At 35.7% G+C, this 12599-nt stretch overlaps 1 protein-coding gene and 2 pseudogenes across 1 annotated transcript in view; 2 read left to right on the top strand and 1 right to left on the bottom strand.

Annotated features, from left to right (window-relative positions):
• LOC473397 (ovostatin homolog 2) overlaps positions 1 to 12599 on the bottom strand; it is a 93389-nt gene that overhangs the window by 58210 nt on the left and 22580 nt on the right. Inside the window, 1 exon segment of the mRNA XM_063786184.1 lies at positions 2652 to 2719. Coding sequence (XP_063642254.1) covers positions 2652 to 2719 — 68 coding nt within the window.
• Positions 5895 to 6215, top strand: LOC107967443 (ran-binding protein 6-like; annotated as a pseudogene).
• Positions 6900 to 8095, top strand: LOC134807574 (ran-binding protein 6-like; annotated as a pseudogene).

The following is a 12599-nucleotide window of genomic DNA, read 5'->3' as shown; positions in this document are numbered from 1 at the left end:
AGCACGAAAAAAAGAAGTATCAAAAGACTATTCCAGAATTCTAAGTTTGCAAAATGTGAGAAATCATGTGGTACTACTTTCATTCTTCACATAGACTCAAACACCTTTAGTTCTCAGAATAATACACTTCAGACATCTTTGACCTCTTATATTATTTCCTAAAATAAGCTTAAATGTGTTTCTCATATCCTCTAATCATCCAGAAAACTCCTATTCATCCCACAAAACCCTATTTAGGCATATTCTCTTTATGTATTTTTTCCTTAAAAATATGTATATACATATAAATGTAAATATATAGGCATATATCTTTTTCCTAAACTAGTGGTTGTCAAATTTTAATGTGCTTCGGAGGACAAGATTTCTAACTTATTCCTAGAATTTTTTTTTTTTTTTTTTTTTTTTTTTTTTTTTTGAGACAGAGTCTTGCTCTGTCACCCAGGTTGGAGTGCAGTGGCACCATCTCTGCTCACTGCAAGCTCCGCCTCCTGGGTTCACGCCATTCTCCTGCCTCAGCCTCCTGAGTAACTGGGACTACAGGTGCCCGCCACCATGCCAGGCTGATTTCTTTTTGTGTTTTTAGTGGAGACGCGGTTTCACCGTGTTAGCCAGGATGGTCTGGATCTCCTGACCTCATGATCCGCCCATCTCGGCCCCCCAAAGTGCTGGGATTACAGGTGTGAGTGACTGCGCCTGGCCACTTATTCCCAGAATTTCTAAATTATTCCCAGGTGATGCTGATACTGCTACTCTAGGAAATATACTCTGATAATCACTGTCCTAAACTCTAGCTAGAGTTAATCATTCATTTTTCTGTAACACCTCAGTGGCCATACATGTTTCATTTGTAACACTTATGTAATTCTAATATATGTTTTGTCCCCAGTTATACTTTTTCTATTTCTTCTATTGTTACAATTGCTAATACAGCACCTGGAATATGAAAAACATTCAATAAGTGTTGGCTGATTGAATTAATTCATGTTTCATTAATTTTATATCATCTTCCTAAATCTCAATGAAGTATCATGCATCCATTTAGACAGTGTAAAATAATCCATAATAGCAATATATTAAAATCAAACTAATACTTAATATCTTTTGTGTGCCAGAAGTTGGGCAAAGGGCTTTATATGTATTATTAAACAATTATCTTGATGATTAGACAATATATTACAAAAAACTAAGATTCTCTAGAGGTTTAAGTGGCTTTCAAAAAGTAACACAAAGCTAGTACATATCAGAACTCTGGTTTGATCCCAGCAATGTCCAAATAGAAATGGGTAACTCTGAAGAAAGGGTCTGAGAATGACAGAGTGCATATGGGTTGTGGTGGCATGGCCTTTTCCCTCCTTTCTTAAAAATAGATACCAGTTATATACGTTTTATCATTTATGTTAACTTTGAGCTTCCTCGTGGCATATAGGTACATGGATCTCATTAGGTTCAAAGAAGTTTTAAAGAAAAGAAACAATTTTGGTTGTGGAAGAATATTTTCAGCTCATACCAAATAACTGAAGTCTGCTGTGTAGGTTTTGTCTTCAAAGTCTTCCATATTGAGAATGTAGTGCACTAGCACCCTCTTCTGCTGGTTGCATCTCAGTTCTTCCATCTCTTGGACAATCTTTAGGAAGCTATTCGTCTTGGAGTAAAATCGATATGCAAAGTACTCGGGCTGAGGGTATTGAGGCAACACCCAGCCATGAGCCTGGCAACTTTCATTGGCCTTGTAGGCTGCCTAGACAAAAAATCAAAATTACGGGTATTTTAGGATAAAGAGAAAGGATGAGTGAAAGAATATTTGATAAGATGGTTTATCATCATGCTGCTTTATCTCTGCAAGAAAATTTTATAGCCATTCTACATTAAATCTAACCCAATTCCTCATTTTCTAGTTATACTCTAGAGTGACCACTATGGTTTTTACAATTTAGTCTATTCAAGTCCTACTTCAATAATATTACATTAAATATTTTACTGTATTCTTTACTATAATTATTACTTTTGCTAGCACGTAGATTGCTATATCTCCCTCACTATAATACGAAGAACCCATGAGTGCAAACGTTTACCTTGCTACTGATAACATAATATGAAGTTTTGCTGAAAGATGGGAAAGTTTTTATGAAATACAGCAAGGAGTTTACTCTGACCATAGTAATTTACCATTATCAACACAAAAAGTCTGAGGAGTCCTTTAAAAATATCTAGGAAGGATTGATATTTAATTATTACAGATAGTAGTTTACTTCTCTCTTGAATATATCCAGAGAAATTCTTTACATTATTCCAAGGTAATAGATTACAGGGTTTCTCAAATATTTCCTTCTATAAAAACACAATTCTCTTTCTATTTCCTTAATAAAAGTGAAGCGTTGCTTATTTTCAGCTAATTCTCCTTTATACAATTTAGTATGTATGCTATCCTTCTGTCTTTTCCCGGGACTCTTAAAATAATTTTTAACCTACTTTTCATAGGGCCTATATTCTTAATATTTAACTATTTTTCAGTACTCTAGATTCACACCAAGGTGTATCTTTTCATTTCTGTTCCATAAATATAATTTCGCATAGACCTAAACCTTAGCTAGCCAGTGCAGTTTTTTGTTTGCTTGTTTGTTTTTATTTTACTTGCTTTTCGTTTAACTTACTTTCAAAGTGATATTTGGGTATGTAAACGTATATGTGTCCAAGAAAAACTGAGCGATGCCATTTACATCTGTGGTGTAGTTTCCCACGATTTTGTCCTTCAGATGCAACTGGACAACTTCATTTGGGATTGGAGAGTTGTCTGGATTAAGCAATTTAATCCGTACAAGAGGAAGAAAATACATTTCTGAAGCATGTAGTAAATTTGGGAATCCATTTTGATGGCATTTGCCAAGCTTCTATCATGGGACCCCCGCTCTCCTTGGTGCGTATGCACTTCCTGCGTGGTTTCATCTATTCCTGTTGAGTGTATGACATGTACCATTAATATACTAATGAGCCTAAACTCTGTTTCTCCTGCCCACGAAGATCTCTGAAAACTCAGGCCCATAGAATTAATCATCCTGAGTATTTTTTATAATAAAAATGCTACAGAAACTCTCAAATTGGAATGATTTATTACTGTGCCCAACCTTCCTTTTTTTCTCTTTCTCTTATTTATCTCAGAGAATACCTCAACCATTCACTTAGTCACTGAAGTCAAATATCTAGAGACATCTTAGACTTTTTATTTTCCTTCTCCTATAATTTTCAATTGTTGATCAAATATTTTCAATTGTATCTTTTTAACATTTTCTGTTTCCAACTGATCACATTTGTTCCTGTTGCTATTCCTTGTATCAATATCTTATCTTTTTTCCCTCATACGTCTTCTATTTTTTTCTATCCAGTCTCTCTCTCCTGTATTGCTTTTGCTTGTTCTTTCTCTATACTGGCATCAAACCAAATTTTCTAAAATGCAAAATTTAGCATTATCCTCCCTAAAACATTGTAGTGACTACTCTGATAGGCCATGGTTATTCGCTAGAAATCTCTTTCTCATTCTCTTACTAGTACAGGCAATGATTGCTTTAAAAAGTCCCTTCTGAAATTGTATGATTTGTAGTAGATACAATGCCTGCATCAGTATCTATGCCAGTTTGAAGCCTTTAAAGGCACCTTCTTAACAACATCTAAGGCCACAACAACCAGAAGAAGACTGTCTGAGACATCCTTTTTTTTAGCTCAGTCAGTTTCTGCGAAACAACTTCTGCTTTGAGCCTTTCATCTTATTTCTGCCACTTATCATTCTCCTGCTGGTCCAAGCAAACACAATCCTTTTTTCTTGCTCAGCATCTGTAGACTGATGCCTCATTTGCACCATCTACACAGATTTTGAACTTAGTTTCATCTCAAGGCTTGATCTTGTAAGAAAAATTCAACTTGTCTCAGCAATCCACAGGCCACAGACACGTGACACCATGCCTTTATGATCACACAGAGGTTTGCTCTAATTTTAGTCCACCTAGACTAGAAAGATCCTTTGAGTCCCTTCCAGTCACAGAAAGATGAACAAGCCATGTGATTTCTGGGCACTTTCCTTTCTTTCTTTGTCCCCAAACCCAAATAGTGCCCAAGTGATGACACCAGGCCCATTATCAACTGCCGGGGCCAGGTATGCAACACTTCATTAGCAGATGTTTCTTGTGGCAAAGGTATTTGTCGTATGTCCTACAATTTTAAACAGTATCATTTCAGCCATCCACGGATGCTGCTGCTGTCACTTATGAAGAAATACCCTTGTTAGCCCACCGCCTTGCCCAGCTTCCTATGTCCACATATGTTACTCTTGGAGTCATACCTCTGAGGTCCTGAAATTTGTAGGGGACACTAAAAAAGCAGATAGTACCTTCATTCTGGTAATAAAGCTTACTCTTTAAAAGCGCTCCCTAGCAATACTGAGCCACGTGTTTGATGGCCTTATGACACAACGCGTGGCCAGATAAACCATTTTTAATTTCCAGTAATACAGCTACTGTAGTGACTCACTATGTCACAGAGAAACCAGTCCCTTTTCCAAAAGTAGAACAGGAATGACTTGTTTCTCCTGGCACATCTCCTGGAAGTGATCAGAGCATTCACCACTGTGAAATGGCCAAAAACCCAAAAAATACCACTTTATACAACCATATTTTTGAACTAAAGCATTTTATTGTTTGAGACTCACATCTGTTTATAGCTGCCATTGGTCTCCCTAAAATGATCAAGGAGATAAGAGCTCTTATATATGAGTTTTCAGGAACTAATTCTTTCAAATGCTAATGAAGAGGGTGTGTCCAGGCAGGACACTGTACTGTATTACAATATATTAATAACAGACTACTTTGTCCACGGATGCCTGCTTCATGTAGGTACCACCTATCCCCTACCTCCCTGACAAACTATTACCAACCTCAGCTGGCTTTCCCAGCTCTCCTCTATAGGAAAAGGTGTCTTGGAGTTCCTGATTATAGGATAAGATAATACTATACCTTAAAGTGTCAAGAAGTTTTGAGAGGGAATGGGAAGGAGCTGGGCCTTAATGACTAGGCTAGGGCTTAAGTACACACATACACATACACATACACATACACACACACACACACACACCCCTCTCAACCATGTCTTATGCTAGAGAAGACAGAAATAAAACCCCTGAGTTAATCTGGAGCATGATTGACTGGCAGATTTTAGTGGATTATTGCTAATTTTTTAGACGGGATAATAGAATTTAGGTAATCTTTTTAAAAATATCTCAAATCACCCTTCATTGAGAATCACTACTCTAAGAGTGGCAAAATTCTAATTTATCACTTTTTAACTTATTAGCCAATAAATTTTGCCATTTGGCAATGTCTGCAAACACTTTGGGCTATCACAAATAGGAAGGGGATGGTGCTACATCCCAGGTAGAGACCTGGGATGTTGCTAAACTCTTACCATGCACAGGGTAGCCCCCACAGCAAAGTATTATCTGGCCCAAAATTTCAGTTGTGCCAAGGCTAAGAAAGAATGGTTTAGAGAAACAATGCATCTAAGTAATTATTGTCAATGTCTGCTAACATCTCAGTAAGAGACGAAGAGTGCTCTCTGTGAAAAGTACATGACATTACCTACATTATATTCTTGCCTACTGTACCCACCAAAAATGAATTTGAATCTGATCAAGCTTCTGAACCTCACTACTGGTTTATAGGAAACACAGAGGACTGAAAGTAGTTGCTTCTGGGGAAGTATTCATGAAATGAAGGGATTAGAGGGGAGAGGTGCTCATTGTCCTTCATATTTTAATTTATAGTGTTATTTTTCTTGTTAATATATGTGTTGTCTGCAATCTAAAAATCACTTATTTTCCTTCCCAGTCATGGTAGCTTTGACAGAGCATAATGGCGGCGACCACGTCCACAGGGGTGCCGGCGAACTTGTCAGAAAAGCAAAAGATCAGCTTCTGAAGAACCTGATCAATCCAAGCTGTATGGTGCGGAGGCAAGCAGAGGAAATCTGTGAAAATATCCCAGGATCCTCATCCAAGGGTGAGGGCTCCAGCCTGTACTACACTTGGACAGATGGCTACAGATTTTGCACCCAATTTCCAAAAGAAATTTCATGAAACAGTGATTCCGGCTCTGTTACGTACCACGCAAAATCAAGGTAATCAGTGTGTGCAATCACATGCAGCTTCTGCTCTTACTGTTTTTATTGAAGACTGCCCCAAATCATTCCTAGTTCTATATTTGGATAGTATGGTGAAAAATCTACATTCTGTCTTGGTGATTAAGCTTGAAGAGTTGATTCGGAATGGAACTAAGTTGGCCCTGGAATAACTTGTGGCAACCATTGCATCAGTTGCAGATACAATAGAAGAAAAATTTGTCCCATATTATGATATATTCATGTCCTCACTAAAGCACATCACTGAGCTTGCTGTTCAGAAGGAACTCAAGCTTCTGAGAGGAAAAATTATTGCATGCATTAGCAGTATTGGTCTTGCTGTTGGGAAGAAAAAATTTATGTAAGATGCATCAAATGTGATGCAGCTCTTGTTGAAGACACAATCAGACTTAAATAATACAGAAGATAATGACCCTCAGACCTCTTACATGGTTTCAGCATGGGCTAGAAAGTATAAAATTCTTGGAAAAGATTTTCAACAGTACCTTTCCCTGGTTATCGAGCCTCTTATTAAGACTGCTTCAGCGAAACTTGATGTTGCTCTCTTAGACACACAGGATGTGGAGAATATGAATGATGATGATGGCTGGCAACATGTAAATCTTGGAGACCAACAGCATTTTGGAATTAAAACTTCAGGACTTGAAGCAAAAGTAACTGCTTGCCAGATGTTGGTTTACTATGCTAAGGAGTTAAGGGAAGGGTTTGTAAACTATACAGAACAAGTTGTGAAGCTGATGGTTCCTTTACTGAAATTTTATTTCCACGACAGTGTTCGAGTGGCAGCAGCAGAGTCCATGCCTTTTCTCCTGGAATGTGCAAGAATTTGTGGCCCAGAGTATCTTGCACAGATGTGGCAATTCATACATAACCCCTTAATCAAGGCTATTGGTACTGAACCAGATACAGATGTGCTCTCAGAAATAATGAATTATTTTGCCAAGTTCGTTGAAGTTATGGGAGATGATTGCCTTAAATGATGAATACTTGGAAGAACTGGGAGGAACACTGAGAGCAAAACTTGAAGGGCACTTTAAAAACGAAGAATTGTGACAGGTTAAAAGTCAGGAAGAAAACTATGATCAAAAGGTTGAGATGTCTCTGCAAGATGAGGATGAATGTGATGTTTATATTCTGACCAAAGTATCAGATATTTTGCACACATTATTTAGTACTTATAAGGAAAAGATTTTACCATGATTTGAACAACTACTTCCATTAACTGTAAATCTAATTTGTTCAAGTAGGCCATGGCTAGGCAGACAGTGGGCATTGTGTATATTTGATGACATCACAGAGCACTGCAATCCAACTTCATTTAAATATGTAGACTATTTTTGGTGGCCAATGCTACTAAATGTGTGAGATAACAACCCTGAAGTCAGGCAAGCTGCTGCTTATGGCCTGGGTGTCATGGCACAGCTTGGTGGAGATGATTATCATTCTTTATGTTCAGAAGCTGTCCCACTGCTGGTAAAAGTTATTAAGTGTGCAAATTCCAAAACAAAAAAAAAATGTCATTGCTACAGAGAACTGTATCTCTGCACGAGTGAAGATTTTGAAGTTTAAGCCTAACTGTGTAAATGTAGATGAAGTTCTTTCATACTGGCTATCATGGCTTCCACTGCATGAAGATAAATAGGAAGCTATTCAGACTTTGAGTTTTCTCTGTGACCTAATTGAAAGTAACCACCCAGTTGTAATTGGTCCAAATAATTCCAATTTTCCCAAAACAATCAGAATAATTGCAGAAGAAAAAATTAATGGGACTATTAACTATGAAGATCCCTGTGCCAAACGCCTAGATGATGTCATGCCTCAGGTACAGATTCCTGAAGATTTGTGGTTGGAATGTGTATCTCAACTTGATAACGAACAGCAGGAAGCCTTACAGGAGTTGCTAAATTTTGCTTGAAGCACTTTAATATAACTTGAATATTATCTACCATCAAAGTAACTACAAATAAGTGTTGTGAATGGATTTTATTATAAATCAGGGAACTGTTTTCTCTCTGCTAAGCTGTTTATAGTTCTTCCCATGTTTCTCCAGAATTAGTCAATGTTAGTCCTCTGTTTATCTTGTATGTTTTATCTCCCCAACACCGACCTTGGTGATAACCTGTGCTTCAAGCTGTCTTACAATATTTGTCACCTTTCCCCTAGTTGATGTGAAGTATATAAATTGCTGCTATTTGTTTGAACTATTATCAATGCTAGCCAAGCAGTATACTTGATGTGAAGATGTCATGCTATCACGATATGCTAAGAGCTCATGAAAATAAGACAGAATTTCCAGGACAAACATCTTTGGAATTGTGAGTGAAGGATATAGTGGCAGGCTTGTCCCTCCTTGATTAATACTCTTGATATTTGTGGTGATGGGAGGATGCTGGAACTAGGAGAGAGTTTTGAGATACTGCAGAGGATGTGGGATGTATATAAACTTTTTCATGATGTTCTCCTGGGAACTGGGTGGGACATATCCATATTCTACTTCCCAAGGTGTCCAGCTGAGAGTTAGAGAACTTTTAAATTTCTTTAGCCAGACTGGTCTCTATTTTTTTAAGTTATCCAGGACTCCAAGAACCATAGTTACTGAAAAGGGATTCCTGATTCATCTAACATTGGTAGCATGTAACAGTGTTCGACAAATAGTAAGTCATCAGTATTCTTGGAAGTCAGTGTTGTGTGTTTCAGGAGAGTATTATTTTGTATATGTATGCCATTTCCCCCCTGCAAAGCAGTTCAACAAGAAGAGAAGCTCTGATGTTAGGGCTTAAATTGATTTATATTTCAAAGAATTCCCTAACAGATTCTATAGTAGCACTGAAGGGTATTCTATTGTAAAACTCAGAGGAAAGCAAATGTAATTTTCTTTGAACATGAAAAAGAAAGCAACTTTGAGAGTAGTCATTTAGCAGTAGATGTGCATTATTATGAGAAAACAGTTCTATAAATTCAGGGTTAATTCTATTAATTGGAATGTCGGTCTCTAATGTCTAGCTTATTATAGGGTAGAAAAGAGCTTTCTACTCAGCTAATCATTAATCATTGATCCAAAACTTAAATACATCTATCATTTCCTGGGGCTATTGTGAGTACTGTATATGTATTTAGCAAATATTTAAGACCTAGTAAGTGCTCAATAAATTGTAGCTGTTACTACAAAAGAAAAAATTACTTTTTAAAAAAATATACAACCATAATCACACACACTAGAGAAGAAAACTTAAAAGTCTAAGTAATTCTTAGGTAAAAATAAAAATAAAAATAATGAAATCATCAAAAATGATTTTAATTGAACTTAAAAATTGTTAAGATGGTAAATTTGATACGTGCATTTTTTCATAATTTAAAAAATAAAAATAGCATAGAAAAACACCTGTGAGGAGGAAAGTAGTATTCAGGAAAAATTGTATAAATCTGAAAACATGGAAAGTATTTATAACAAGATGCTAGAAAAAAAAAACCAAAAGAGGTAGAAGAAAAAATATAATAAAAATAAATGATGAAATGAAAATCATTTAAAATAACATTAAAAATAAAGATAATTAAAAAATCCAAAAACTAATGGGAAAAAAACACAAACACAACTAGTAATAAAAAACGGGAAATAAATTATGATAGATTTATTTTTTCAAATCATAAGTGAACATATTTTTATGCCCTCTATTTTAAAACCTAAATTTAATAAGAAATATCTAGATACAGAAACTAACATATTATAGAAAATTCTTAGTGAACTAAAAAAGGAAAATTTTTTGACTTGATAAAGTATGTCTCACAAAATGCTACAGTTACTTAGTAGGTTTACGCATTACATTTTTAAAAGCATTCCCCAAAATATGCAAAATACAACCAGGAAGTCCACTATCATCTCTAATATTCAATTTGGAGATCTTTGCCAATCGAATAAAACAAACTAATAACAAAAACCTCAGAAGATTAAGTTCAGAAAGGAAGCTAAAATATAACATTTTCACACAAAATGCTCTTTACACAGCAAACACTTTTAAATAGCACAGAAAAGATACAAGAGACAAATGGGAACCCAAGAAATCATCTTGGGTAACAACAACATGAGAGGGAGGAAATGTAGAATTCTCAAGTCTAGATAAAATTATTTTATATTCAGAAAAAATTTTATATTCTTTGAAGATATCTCTCAGTTTTATATATTTAGTAACAGAACATGGAAATATATAAAGCAAAAATGTACAAAGTGAAGAGAAAGTTTAGAAAAAATTATGTTAACATTATCCACCACTATTCAGTAAGTGAAATGAACATATATCAAATTTATCTATCTGCCAAAGCTGTATTTCAATCTAAATTTGTTCATTAAATGACTTTGACTGAAATTTGTTTCAGTAAGTCCTTTAGGTGATGCTGATGCCAGTTTGAGAACCACTGCTCTGTAAGATGTAAGCCAGGCTACCCACTTTTGTATTTCTTTTTTAGTGTTCTTGTGTCAACCTAAATATTACTTCCTCAGGGAAACTTTCCATGATCATTTAGTCCAGATTTTAGCAAACTTCTTTCATAAAACACCATGGTCTCTCTCTCATATATTTTGTTATTTTTTAAATAATCTTTTAAAAATGTTAAAACCACTCATAGTTCACTGGCTGTATCAAGGCAGGTCTCTGTCTGATTTGCCTATGGGCTGTGGTTTGTCAGCTCCTGATGTAGAGTAGTTAAATGGTCAGTATTTCACTGACATAGCACCTATCACCACTACAATAATTCTTTGTAAAATTATCTGTTTAATGTTTATTATCTCTATTACACTATAAACTCCATAAAAGCAGTGATAAAAGTGCCTCTCTACATCACCATTTTATTCCTAATACTGATGTAGACTATATAATTTATTGTGCAAACTTGGACACTTTTAGAGTGAAGTGGTTGTAACTATTAACAGTTACAACTTGATAAAACATATACACCAGGACAGATCTATGAAGATCAACAATGTAGGTCACCCTACAGTGCTTAGCACAGAGATTCCTACATAGTAATTTCTTAGGGAATAGCTGTTGGAAGATTAGTAGATAAATGAAAGAACAAATGAATGAATGAATAAGGTATGTAAAAAATGATTGCTTTCTTACCTGGCCAAAATAAGGGAGTCCCTGTTTGTAGGACATATCCGTATTCTCAAAACTAATCTTCATCACTGATGAGTCTATGTATACGTACTTGGAGCCTGTAAGCTGCACACCTGCAGTCAATTAAGTATTATTGAGAAAATGTCACTTCCAAAAACAGACAAACAGAGCTTCTGAAAAAAACCACAAAAGCTCACCATTCCTTCTAATAGTTTCCCTTCCCTTTCCTAAGCAGTTTTAATATGTAGGTACTTCAGATGTCTTTTATAAAGAAAGTTAATCAAGATGGCACAAAATGCTTGTGCCAACTGGTGTTGCTGTTTTTATAAAGAAAGTTAATCAAGATGGCACAAAATGCTTGTGCCAACTGGTGTTGCTGCTTTTTATAAAATATCCAATTCACTTACCATTTCTTCATGATGGATTAGTAAACGTTGATTTCTCATTATTCCTAAGTGATTGTTTAACAACATTTCTTTTACTCTCTGCTTGCCTAAAACATATGCTTTAATTTATTAATAGTAAGAATTGTAATATATGTGTATTATTAAAAATGGAAATGCTTAAAAAAGAAAATACAAATTACCAAATATCAGATATCTCCAAGAGAACCAAAATTAGCATTTTAGGCTTTTTCCCACAAGTTCTATTTCTCTTTATATTTATCATTTATATTAATATGTTTGAGATTGTGTGTGTATATGTGTACATGCACACATACACTCAATATGTGCAAATGTATATGTAGTTTTACATGTTTTTTATCATTATTTTATAAAGTTTTTGTAAAACCTTATAAAAACGTATATTTTTAATTGCTACATTATTTCTCATATAAATATGGACATATGTTATCATGTAGCAAGCCCTTCCCTCCTTCCTTCCTTTCCTTCCTTCCCTTTCTTCCTTCCTTCCTTTCTTTCTTTCTTTTTCTTTCTTTCTCTCTCTTCCTTTCTTTCTCTCTCTCTCTCTTTCTCTCTCTTTCTTTCTCTTTTTTTTTTTTTTTTGAGATAGGGTCTCATTCTGTTGCCCAGGCTGGAGTGCAGTGGCGCGATCATGGCTCACTGCAGCCCCAACCTCCTGGGCTCAAGTGATCCTCCCACCTTAGCCTCCTGAGTAGCTGGGGCTACAGCTGCATGACACAACACCCAGCTAATTTTGTATTGTTTGTAGAGACGGGGTCTCACTATGTTGCCACCGAGGATGGTCTCAAACTCCTAGGCTCAAATAATTCTTCTGCCTCAGCCTCCCCAGGTGCTGGGGTTATAGGTGTGAGCCACTGTGCCTGGCTATTCTTTTATTATTTAT

Source organism: Pan troglodytes, chromosome 10 (assembly GCF_028858775.2).
Source record: "Pan troglodytes isolate AG18354 chromosome 10, NHGRI_mPanTro3-v2.0_pri, whole genome shotgun sequence".
Classification (NCBI taxonomy): Eukaryota; Metazoa; Chordata; class Mammalia; order Primates; family Hominidae; genus Pan; species Pan troglodytes.
The sequence above is the reverse complement of the archived record's forward strand: the minus strand, read 5'-3'. Positions and strand labels throughout refer to the sequence as shown.